This window comes from Asparagus officinalis, unplaced genomic scaffold (assembly GCF_001876935.1).
Source record: "Asparagus officinalis unplaced genomic scaffold, Aspof.V1 AsparagusV1_Un633, whole genome shotgun sequence".
Lineage (NCBI taxonomy): Eukaryota > Viridiplantae > Streptophyta > Magnoliopsida > Asparagales > Asparagaceae > Asparagus > Asparagus officinalis.
In genome coordinates, this window is record NW_017972894.1 from 30,426 (window position 1) to 40,966 (window position 10,541).

General features: G+C 34.6%; 1 protein-coding gene across 1 annotated transcript; it reads left to right on the plus strand.

The window, feature by feature from the left end:
• The first annotated feature begins 4,802 nt into the window (after positions 1–4,802).
• On the plus strand, positions 4,803–8,927 carry LOC109828010 (uncharacterized protein At2g29880-like). The gene is made up of 5 exons (XM_020395038.1): positions 4,803–4,907; positions 5,405–5,593; positions 6,322–6,669; positions 7,437–8,026; positions 8,705–8,927. Exons 1-5 carry the CDS (start codon positions 4,803–4,805, stop codon positions 8,709–8,711), a joined length of 1,239 nt encoding a protein of 412 aa, XP_020250627.1. The 3' UTR covers positions 8,712–8,927.
• The last annotated feature ends 1,614 nt before the right edge of the window (positions 8,928–10,541 follow it).

The following is a 10,541-nucleotide window of genomic DNA, read 5'->3' on the forward strand; positions in this document are numbered from 1 at the left end:
GGTCGTGAGGATGCTCTCATTGAGTGTCCTATTTATAATGGTAGGAAGCGGTGGTGGAACTAGTTTTACTTGATTTGTCAAACCAAACTTGAACCCTACACCATGTGATCTCCTATGTTAAGATATCCAATGGTCCATGTAGACCCCTTGTACTACTAATGCTTTGTGACTTATTATCTCTTAAGTTTGATATTGACTGATAGCCCCCCCTGTTTGGGTGAGACGTTGTTTACGACGAGGGCTGTGGTGGATACGGAGCGACAGTGACGAATGGAGGGCAGAGTGCATGTGACAATACATGAGACTTTACCGTAACCCTCTAATGATGTTTAATTAGAAAGGTATATATGTGCGATTAACCATTACATTAATAATAAGACAAGAAAAGAATAAATCCCAAATTTGGTACAGTAATTCCTAATTCTTTATCAATTAATACGTCAGAAACTGTCTATTCTTGAATCAGTAATAACGCATTTCGAAAATTATTGTCGTGGTTCAAGGACGGTCCTTTTTGTCCAAACATCAACAGATTTTTCATGAAACCGAGCGAACCGAAAAGAAATGATTTTGACTTTTCATGGAACTGAACTAACCAAAAAGAGATGCGTAGAGCTTGATGTTTGAGAGCAACGTCATGTGCCTTTCGTCAGCAAGATGACGTTGGACTAACGTGGGCATGCATTTTATAATGTTAAAAAAAAATCAAAATGATTGATTCACCTACTTATTTTGGTGGGGACTTATGATAGGATCCTTTTTTGGCAGATCTGGTGTAAAAAAAAATAGGAATAGGCAAGATATATATATATGTGCGGCGCCGGAAAAACCTTGGTGGATCCTAATTGGATGATGTGAAGTTATGAATACAAGATGAGAGACGTAGTATGTTTGAGTTTGGGAACTTAAGAGTTCAATGTTTTATGATTTGAGGAATTGGCAAATGGTTGGGGAAAATTGTTGCCTCGTCAGAGATCTAGAGCAACACGCATTGTTAAGTTTGCATAGTTGGGCTAGAGATCATTTGATTATGTACTACTGTAATTGCAATGCAAGTTTCAGTCATATATGATTATCGGTTCTATAAATATTGTTTAACCATTTGTAGTTGCAAATATTTACATAAATAATTTTTACGTTCTAGAAACGTTGCAACTCTAGTTTATGTCCAAATTTGCGTAAGTCGTTAGTTACAAGTGAAGCTTTTTTACAATTGCAATTCCAACTATTTATTAGTTGTGGTGAAAAAAAACCATTCAAAGAAATATACTAAGGTGCTCCATTGATATGCGCTTATTTTCAACTATTAAGATTAACTATTAAGATTTAAATTTTCAACTAAGGTGCTCCATTGATATGCGCTTATTTTATGCAGGTCATAGTCAATTACTTTGTTCCTAGTTTGAGAAAAATAAATTTCCATATTCTCCATTGACCTCACTTTTTTTTTTTGATAAACCCCATTGAGCTTACGTAGAAACTAATGAAGTTAGTTGAATACTTATCATTTACAAAGTTCCTAATCTAAGTGAGATGATATATTTCTGTTGCAAGATACTGAACATTTAAACTTATGTTAATATGATAATGGTGCACGTCTTCTATGTTTGTCATTTTTAATTTGTAATAAATATACTTTTTTTAACTGAAAAACAGGGTTAGGTACCCTGTTGATAAGATATATTATATAAGGATATTTAAAAAAGTTTGATACAAAAACAAAAACCAACAATAGAGCCGAGATGTAAGAACACAGTAGGAAGTTGGTCAGGAGCGGACCTAGTCGTCACATACCGAACTAACACTAACAGTGTTCTCACCCAAGGCCAAAAGAAAAACACACTAAATACTATGTAGTCTGATACATCAAGGCCCCAACACAGTAAAAAAGAGAAAAAGCCAACAACAACCATATCCTACTCAAAACACAGCGTACGTAGTCCATCAATCAGCTGCATCTAGAACAAATGAAACAACTGCAAATAGAAAATTATCTTTTTTTTGGGTTCAATTTGTCTATCTTTAATTTGTCTATTTAAACTTTTTTTTTGGTAAAATATTATTATAATTTTCAATTTTGATTTGATTTAGTCTCGGCTCAACTAACTTTTAACGTGGAGAGAAAGAGGTCATTCTGGAGTGGTTAGCTTTTTTATTGTCAAAACAAGGAAAGATCTTAATTTTAAACAATATTTATGTGCTTTATTACACGCTTTGGTTTTTCTAAAAGTTTTTTTTTTATGTATGTCAACCATATTAATGTGGGGAAAAAGTACAATGTTATCAATGCACAAGTAACTGTAGGCAAATTATGCTAAAGATAGTTTTGAGCTAATCCTGATTACCTTCTGAAATAGTAATTAATACAGCTGTTGGTGACTTTGCAATAACTTGGTCGCCACGGATAATATATCAATAACTTAGACAATTTATTTTCATATTTTGTAATGTGGTCATCTTTATGAAAAATACGCCTTTTCCTTCAATAACAAACGAAAGTTTTGATATTCAACTTTCAAAAGTTTTATGTATTCCCTCTATTAATGCGCAAGTAACTGCAGCCATCAGCTGCATCTAGTACCCATGAAACAGCTGAAGATAGAAAATTATCTTTGCACGGTCCCATTTTGTCCACCTTCATCTATTTGATTTTTTTTTTTCAATTTCGATTTAGGCAAGATAGAGCATCGTCATAAAGAAATTTTTTGTTTAACACATGTCGGCATAGATGGTTATAATCAATTTTGCAAAGAATCAGACGTTCCTCCAGATTACATTATGGAGGTGGCGAATCTAGTCTATCAAATGTTGCGTCCTAAAATAGGTCTTTCACAAAGGCTATGTTTGGTTTGAGAGAAAGGGGGAGAAAGGAAAGTAAAATAAAAGAGAAAGTGAGTTTCTGGTGTTTGGTTTAAAAGAAAACAAAAAAGAAAACGAAAATCATTTTCACTGCAGAAAAACAGAGCGCTACTTTTTCTTTCCCCATTTCTCTCCGCTGCCCCTGTGAAAACGAGGGAGAGAGACGGAAAAAATCCCCCGACGCGATCACGACGATCCCGATCTCTCCTCGTCGCCAAACTCGAGTCCCCTCTCTCTCTCGGAAAAAATCCCCCGACGCGATCGCGGCGATCCCGATCCTGATCTCTCCCGCCTCCCGCTGTTGAGCCGACGCCGACGCATCCTCGGCTCCCACCTCCCGCCTCCCGCTGTCGAGCCGACGCCGACGCCGAGATAAGGTAAGGTTTGAACAAGACCTTAGAAACCCTAGTTAATGTTTCCAATATACTGTTCGTATAGATTTTGAATCGATTGTTAGCTATGGGAATATTGTGTATACCCAGCGATCTGATGGAAATATGAGATTCTGATCGAGATTTTGAATGGATTGGTATGCTGCGATTTTGGATCCAGGCAATTTAGTCAACAATTGTGAGGGAATAGATCTTAAAATTTTAGCTAATTTCATGAAGAGGATTTTGGTTATTCCCACATTTAGTTTATTTCTCAGTACTGTTTTGGTCTCGATCCAAAATGCTCCTAATTATGCTTCTCATGCAGTTCTATTTGAATGAATCTCGAGAAAGTATTATTAAGTTCTTGTTATCTGCAAATTTTGAGTACTATGCATTTACCAAGGTGAGCTTCGATTCGAGCTCGTAATTATTTTTTATATGGATTTTGTTCTGTGGGGATGCTCTTCTATGGATTTTGTTCTATACTTCAGCAAAATCACCTTCAATTTATACTATTCTTACAGCTAAAGAAATAACCAGGCACAAAAAGGAAAAGGTTATATTCATCCACCACCTTGTTTACTTTGAAGTTAGAGAAATAAAGGAACATTAACAACAGTCCACATTGATTATTTGCTTCCTTTTGCACTTCCGAACACTAATAATATTTATTTCATCCTGTCTGAAAACATGCAGGAGCCATGATGTTGTGTTAATAAGGGTTTCATGTGATAGGGGAAGCAAATGGGCTTTTTTTTTCTATAACTGAAACTTGTATTCTGATTTTTAGAGATAATGTTCACTCCAATTCCTACATTTCTTGTTAAGTTGCTCGTTCGAGTAAATTATCTTTTCAGTTATTGGCTTGTAAATGCTTAGTGTTATAAATTTCAGTTATAAATTATAATAGTTTTTTTTTTGTGTGTGTGTGTATATTGAAGAGCTGGATAAGTGTCTATGCTACTTAAATCACTCTTTATTTGTTAAATAAGGATGCTGTGTCGTTTATCCTAAAATAACACCACATAAAGAAACTCCATACGCGAAATGGGAATCAGGTCATAGCCAATTAACTGCAGGTTCTTTCGTTCCCCTGTCATAAGCACATAAACTACTATTATTAAAACTTAAAATGGGATAACATTATTATCTCTTTGAAGGAAGTATTTTCGAATTTATTCGAAAATCTACTCCCGGCATTCAACTTGACTAATTACATCCACTTGGATCTCTTGAGGATGGTGCTCTTTATTTGTTTTTTGAAGTATTTTTGAATTTATTCGAAGTTATCTGACAATAATCAGTTTTTATTCAGGATGGTGCTCTTTATTTGTTTTTTGAAAATTTCAAATGTTTTTTTTCCTTTTTTTGCTTTGTAGTTAATGGCAAAATCGATGATCACTAAATCTGAATTGATGTTTTCGTTTTGTTCACTCGCAATTAGGTTGTCTTTGGTGATATCTTTGATCTTTTCGGAACCGCTCCAGATTCTACTGCAGGTTTCTCTTGGATCTCTCTGTCAACATGAATACAAATTCATCCGAGGTAAATTCTGTTCATATTTAAGATATGGGCGCATTTCAAGACATGCAGAATTCTTCTAGTGGATTTGCATTTAATCGAGTGACAAGGATGATGGATGCGGAGCCAAAAGTTTGGGAAGATTACATAAAGGTACGTTGAATAATTAGTCATTTATTATTTTTATCTAAATTGTACTCTGGTCATGTTTCTGCAATAGGCCAATGTCTGCTCCGGTTTAGAACAATGGTAGCATATATGTACGATAGTTCTTCTGCTTGAATTACTTTCAGTTTGTTGAAATTATTGCAAGTGAAATTGGACTGAGTTGCGTATGAACGCTTTTTCAAATAGGCAGCAAGCATAAGCTGATGTTTATTTGCTCGTAAATTCAGGTTCACTTTTGCTTAAATTCTTTCAAGCAGAGTATTTGTATGAATACTTTCATGGATTTCTGAATCTAATAATTCAGGTTCACTTTTGCTTAAATTCTTTCAAGCAGAGTATTTGTATGAATACTTTCATGGATTTCTGAATCTAATAATTCAGGTTCACTTTTGCTTAAATTCTTTCAAGCAGAGTATTTGTATGAATACTTTCAAGCTCGTAAATTGGACTAATAATTTTGTGTTTTCTTTATCTATTAATAGGCACATCCTGGAGCAAAACAATTTCGTTACAAACCTGTACCGTGTTTTGAAAACTTGCAAATCATTTATGGGAAAGACAGGGCTGGTGGTTTATCTTCTGAAACTATCAAAGAAAGACGTGCTCGCATAGAAAATGAAAGAGATGAATCAAGTTTACCAATATGCCCCACAGTCTCACTGCTCATTTATGTATTAGAACATGCCTTGTTGTTTTTAAACATTGTTATACATGTGAAATAATCTAATATATGTGCGATGTATGTATATGTCCCATATGCTGCAATAAGAACATATTCTCTTTTCTATATTGCTTTCAAATTTCTTTTGCTTCATTTTGTTTTCCTTTTTTCCTATAAAAAAAATCCCTTTATTTAGATGAATCTACTGAGCTATTCCTTAGGTGATTAGTTTTGTTTTCCTTGTAGTCTCTTCTGCTTTTGGGTTAATGTTTCATGTTGTGTATAGGTAATTTTGTCACTAGTACTGCAGTTCTTCCTTCCAAACAATTGCTACTTCTTTGTGTTATAGTCCTTTTTGGATTAGTAGAAAGCACGGGCATTTTGTCAAAATGAATTTCTGAATCTCCTATGTGTGACATGTACCAGACAGAAAAATATGTGAACAACAATTTGCCTGAAGCCTGTCAATGAAACTGTAATATTCTTTTGAGGGGTTTTGTTTGATGCCTCGGGATTAATAGTTGAAGCAGAGTTGTTAGGTGTCCGATGATAATCACCATACTGCCAATGCAAGTCATGAAGATAATTTATGTTAATTATTAGTCGAGATTTTGTTCCCCACCTGCTGTTTAGAGTTTAATCCAAGTGTCCACAGTTGTCACGCACATGTTCCACTCTTCGTCTTTGTACTGTATATTGCTTCTTTGGTTTTAAGTAATGTTGCATATTAACAAGCAGGCCGTTCATATGGATTCACAGCTTGGAAATCAATCAAATTCAAAGAAAAATATTGTATGGACAGAGAAGATGGATATTTGCTTAACTGAAACATTGAGAGAACAAGTGCACAAAGGGCAAAAGCCCGATAGAAGTTTCTCATATCATGCTTATCAAGCAACATGTGCAGAGTTATATGCTAAATGTGGAATAAAGGTTGAAGTGGATCATATTAAAAACCGATTGAAGACACTTAAAAAAGATATGGGCGCATTTCAAGACATGCAGAATTCTTCTAGTGGATTTGCATTTAATCGAGTGACAAGGATGATGGATGCGGAGCCAAAAGTTTGGGAAGATTACATAAAGGTACGTTGCATAATTAGTCATTTATTATTTTTTGTCTAAATTGTACTCTGGTCATGTTTTTGCAATAGGCCAATGTCTGCTCCGGTTTAGAACAATGGTAGCATATATGTACGATAGTTCTTCTGCTTGAATTACTTTCAGTTTGCTGAAATTATTGTTCATTCACAATTTAGATGAGCCTGTAGTCTCTCAACTGCTCGCATGTGGATGGGCGATTTTGAGCTTCACCTGAAACGGGTAGGGGCTAAATGGGTAATGTCCCCTGCCCATTGTAAGTAAATGGCCCATTCTGAGGGGGGAATTCCTATTCGACTCGAATCAGATTGCGGCGACCAAGTTTTCGACATATTTATGCAGAGTTCATGATGGTTGGGAACTAATAATTTTTTTTTAAAATTAGGATAAGCATCTACCTGTAATTAATTAGGCCTACCTATAATTAGGACCCCGCTGGTAGCACATGAAGTAACTACCTGTATTCACATCCAGGGACATTAATCTTGGCTTAAGTGGGAGGGTAGCAAACCAAAAGAATCTTTCACCTAATATGTGTACGTAGGAGGTAGCAAACCAAAACAAGCTCTCGGTTTTTGTATATAGAGTCACTCATCTCATCTCCTTAATTTTGCTTGTAACTGCACTGAACAAATATTCTCTTTTCTATACCTGCATTGATGTATCCTTCTATGGCTATTTGTGCTACAGCTCCAATACAGCCGTGACTTGTGTGCAACTAATAATTTTGTGTTTTCTTTATCTATTAATAGGCACATCCTGGAGCAAAACAATTTCGTTACAAACATGTACCGTGTTTTGAAAACTTGCAAATCATTTATGGGAAAGACAGAGCTGTTGGTTTATCTTCTGAAACTATCAAAGAAAGACGTGCTCGCATAGAAAATGAAAGAGATGAGTCAAGTTATATCAATACAAATCAAGATGATAGAGAAGCTGTTCAAGAGAATGATGTAGAATGCATCGGCCCTTCAAAAGGTAAAGAACAAGATCCCAAAACCCATTCTACAGCGGGAACATCTTCTAAGGTGATATATAAAAGAAAGCATAGTGCCACTAGCAACTTGGGTGAAGAGCTTGATGGGCTAAAAAGCGGAATGGAGTCAATTGCTTCTGCAATTTGGAAGACCGGTCCTCGTTTTTACACAGAAGGAGAGATATTTGAGGAGCTTTCAAAAGTTGAAGGGCTCAATGAGGACGAACAGCTTGTAGCCTACGACTATCTTACCGAGGATGCGGCTCGAGGAAGAAACTTTATTGGGTTACCAATTCATCGGAGGAAAAGGTGGTTGGAGATTAAGCTTGGATGGGCATCACACAATCTTGATATCGGTACTAGGAGGTAATTTTGCAATGAAACATTCCTTTGCCTAATATAAAAGCTTGGATGGGCATACTTGCATGTGATATATTCTACATTCTGATGCATATGAGGACTTGAAATAAATTAATAGATCTTCATCTATTGTCAGTGAAATAAGTCTTTATCTATTTTTTATTAAAATGTATATAAACTGTTTCTTCTGGTTCTACCACTTTTCTAGCAAATAATTCTTTGGAGGAACTGAGATATATCACTTATGATTCAAGAAATGAGTTGTTTCCTACTTGTCTAGGCATGGATGCGAGATTAACTTCATCTATAAGTTCATCTATAAGTTATGAAATTTCCTTATGAAATTACTAATAGATAGGAACTTTTTGTTGTAACTTATATGCTCTGATTAACTTCATCTATAAGTTCTTTCATTTTATTGTGATGTCTGTGTGTCTTACTATGTATGTTTGCTTGCCTTTGCTTCTGGAGTTTATGCACATATGATCATGTCAATATAATATTTTAACCATCAGTTTCCTCTGTTTGTTATGAAAATGAGCTTTTTCGGCAAGTCTTTCTGTAGTAGGAACCAAGGACTAAGTTTGGGTCTTTGTTAATTCTGTTTTGTGATCTATTACAATCAATTTTATAGGTTTTGATGTTTATATTCTACTTATTTAAAAAATTTTAAATTAATTTCAGGGGATGAAGGATGCGAGATTGATGTTTTGATGGGCTCACTAAAGTCAAAAACCAAGGACTTCGACATATTTTTCTCTCTCTCTTTGGTTAAGATTCTCTATATATGAAATTGATTGTAAAAGATTTTGTTGGTTAAGATTTTTTATATGAAATTGATTGTAATAGACTCTGTGACTAGAAATGGATTATACTTTATATTAGGAATATCATGACATTTACTTTATATTTGTTTTGGTTCTTTCATTGACCTTTCTTTCTGCAAATATTATGGGTGAGAAATGTTGTTCTTTAATTAGCGGAATTGTGGTTGTGTTTCTGCTTGTTAATATTTACAAACTCAATGTTGATGGCCACTCAAGTTTTTGTGTTAGGAAATTGCCAATTTTTTTAAATACATGTTTATTAACCTGTTACTTCCTAAGATATGAATGATACTAATTTTGAATAATTATGCTTGAATTGCATCATTGTCTAGAGCTTATTCGGAATCATCTTTCTTCACCTGAGGTTATAAATAACTTGCAAGTCCAAGACCATGTAAGATTATATGCAAATTTAGAGTCATCGTAGATTTGACTAAATTTTCTTGAATTAAGATTGTGTAAACATGAACAATAACTTGTAATTTTTTTTGAAAATATGACAGAATTACAATTTAATTTAATTATTTTTTGTAAATTATTTAAAATCTAAATCTAAATCCAAAAAGTATGAATTAAAATTATGTTGTGATAATTTTCTTCCTCTTTTCCTCAGAAAGGCAACCAAACAAGAGAAAATGACTTTCTTATGAATTTTCTTCCAACTTTTCTTACAATATTCTTTCTAACCAAACAATAAAAAGAATACCATTTTCTTTTCTTTTTCTTTTCCTTTCTTTTTACTTTCTCTTTCTTTTCCCTTTCTCTCCCTTTCTTTCAAACCAAACATAGCCTCAAAGTTGTTTACTTTTTCTTAAAGTTTCATTATTCTTTTCTCACATGGATTTCCCATGTGAGAACGCGGGGATTCAACAAATAGGATTGCGTTCAAAGCGAATACTTATACCGTAACTTTTTTTTGCAATTATTTTCATCTTAGAAATATTTTTTGAACTGATAAACAGGGAGAGATTCCCTGTTCATAATATATATAAGCTTACTAAACCGTAAAATATACAAACTGAACAATATGTGTAGAGAGAAAACATGGGACTAATTGAACGATAGGGAGCGAACCTTGTTGTCACCTATCAGAACAAGAAGTCAATGATTCTACCCCACAGCAGATTAAACTACTATATCACAAGGAAACTGTCAAAAGAAAAACCCAAAACATAGAGTTTGAGAGAACTAGAAGAACATAACACAAAAGACACCCCCCTGAGACCGAAACAAAAAGAAGAGGAAGACATGGACTTTGCCTACTGTTGAAGGGTGAGACCGACAGTCTCTCTAGAAGTTATCCACTGCAACGTCAGCATTTTCCTTCTTCGCGATTTCCTGGAATTCCAACTTTATGGCAGCCCTGCGAATTCTTCTTACCATTCTATCTTTTTCAGCCCATGTCCATAAAAGAGTGTATCTTGCTATATTAGAGGCAATATTATCAGGGGTCGGCAAAAATATCTCTAAATATAAGTTAATTGCGACTATTCCAAATCCACCAGCAAATATCAGGACTCGTGCAAAAAAAGTATCTCAAATTGTAGTAACTAGTAGATCAAAAGTAAGAAAATATAACTATTTAAGAACTAATTCAATATCCCTTTATATGAAAATGTCAAAAGTTTGTACCACATTAACTTAACCAGGCCAAGCGGAGGGACCTCTGGCCCAACGGCTAAGTCCTGATTTAG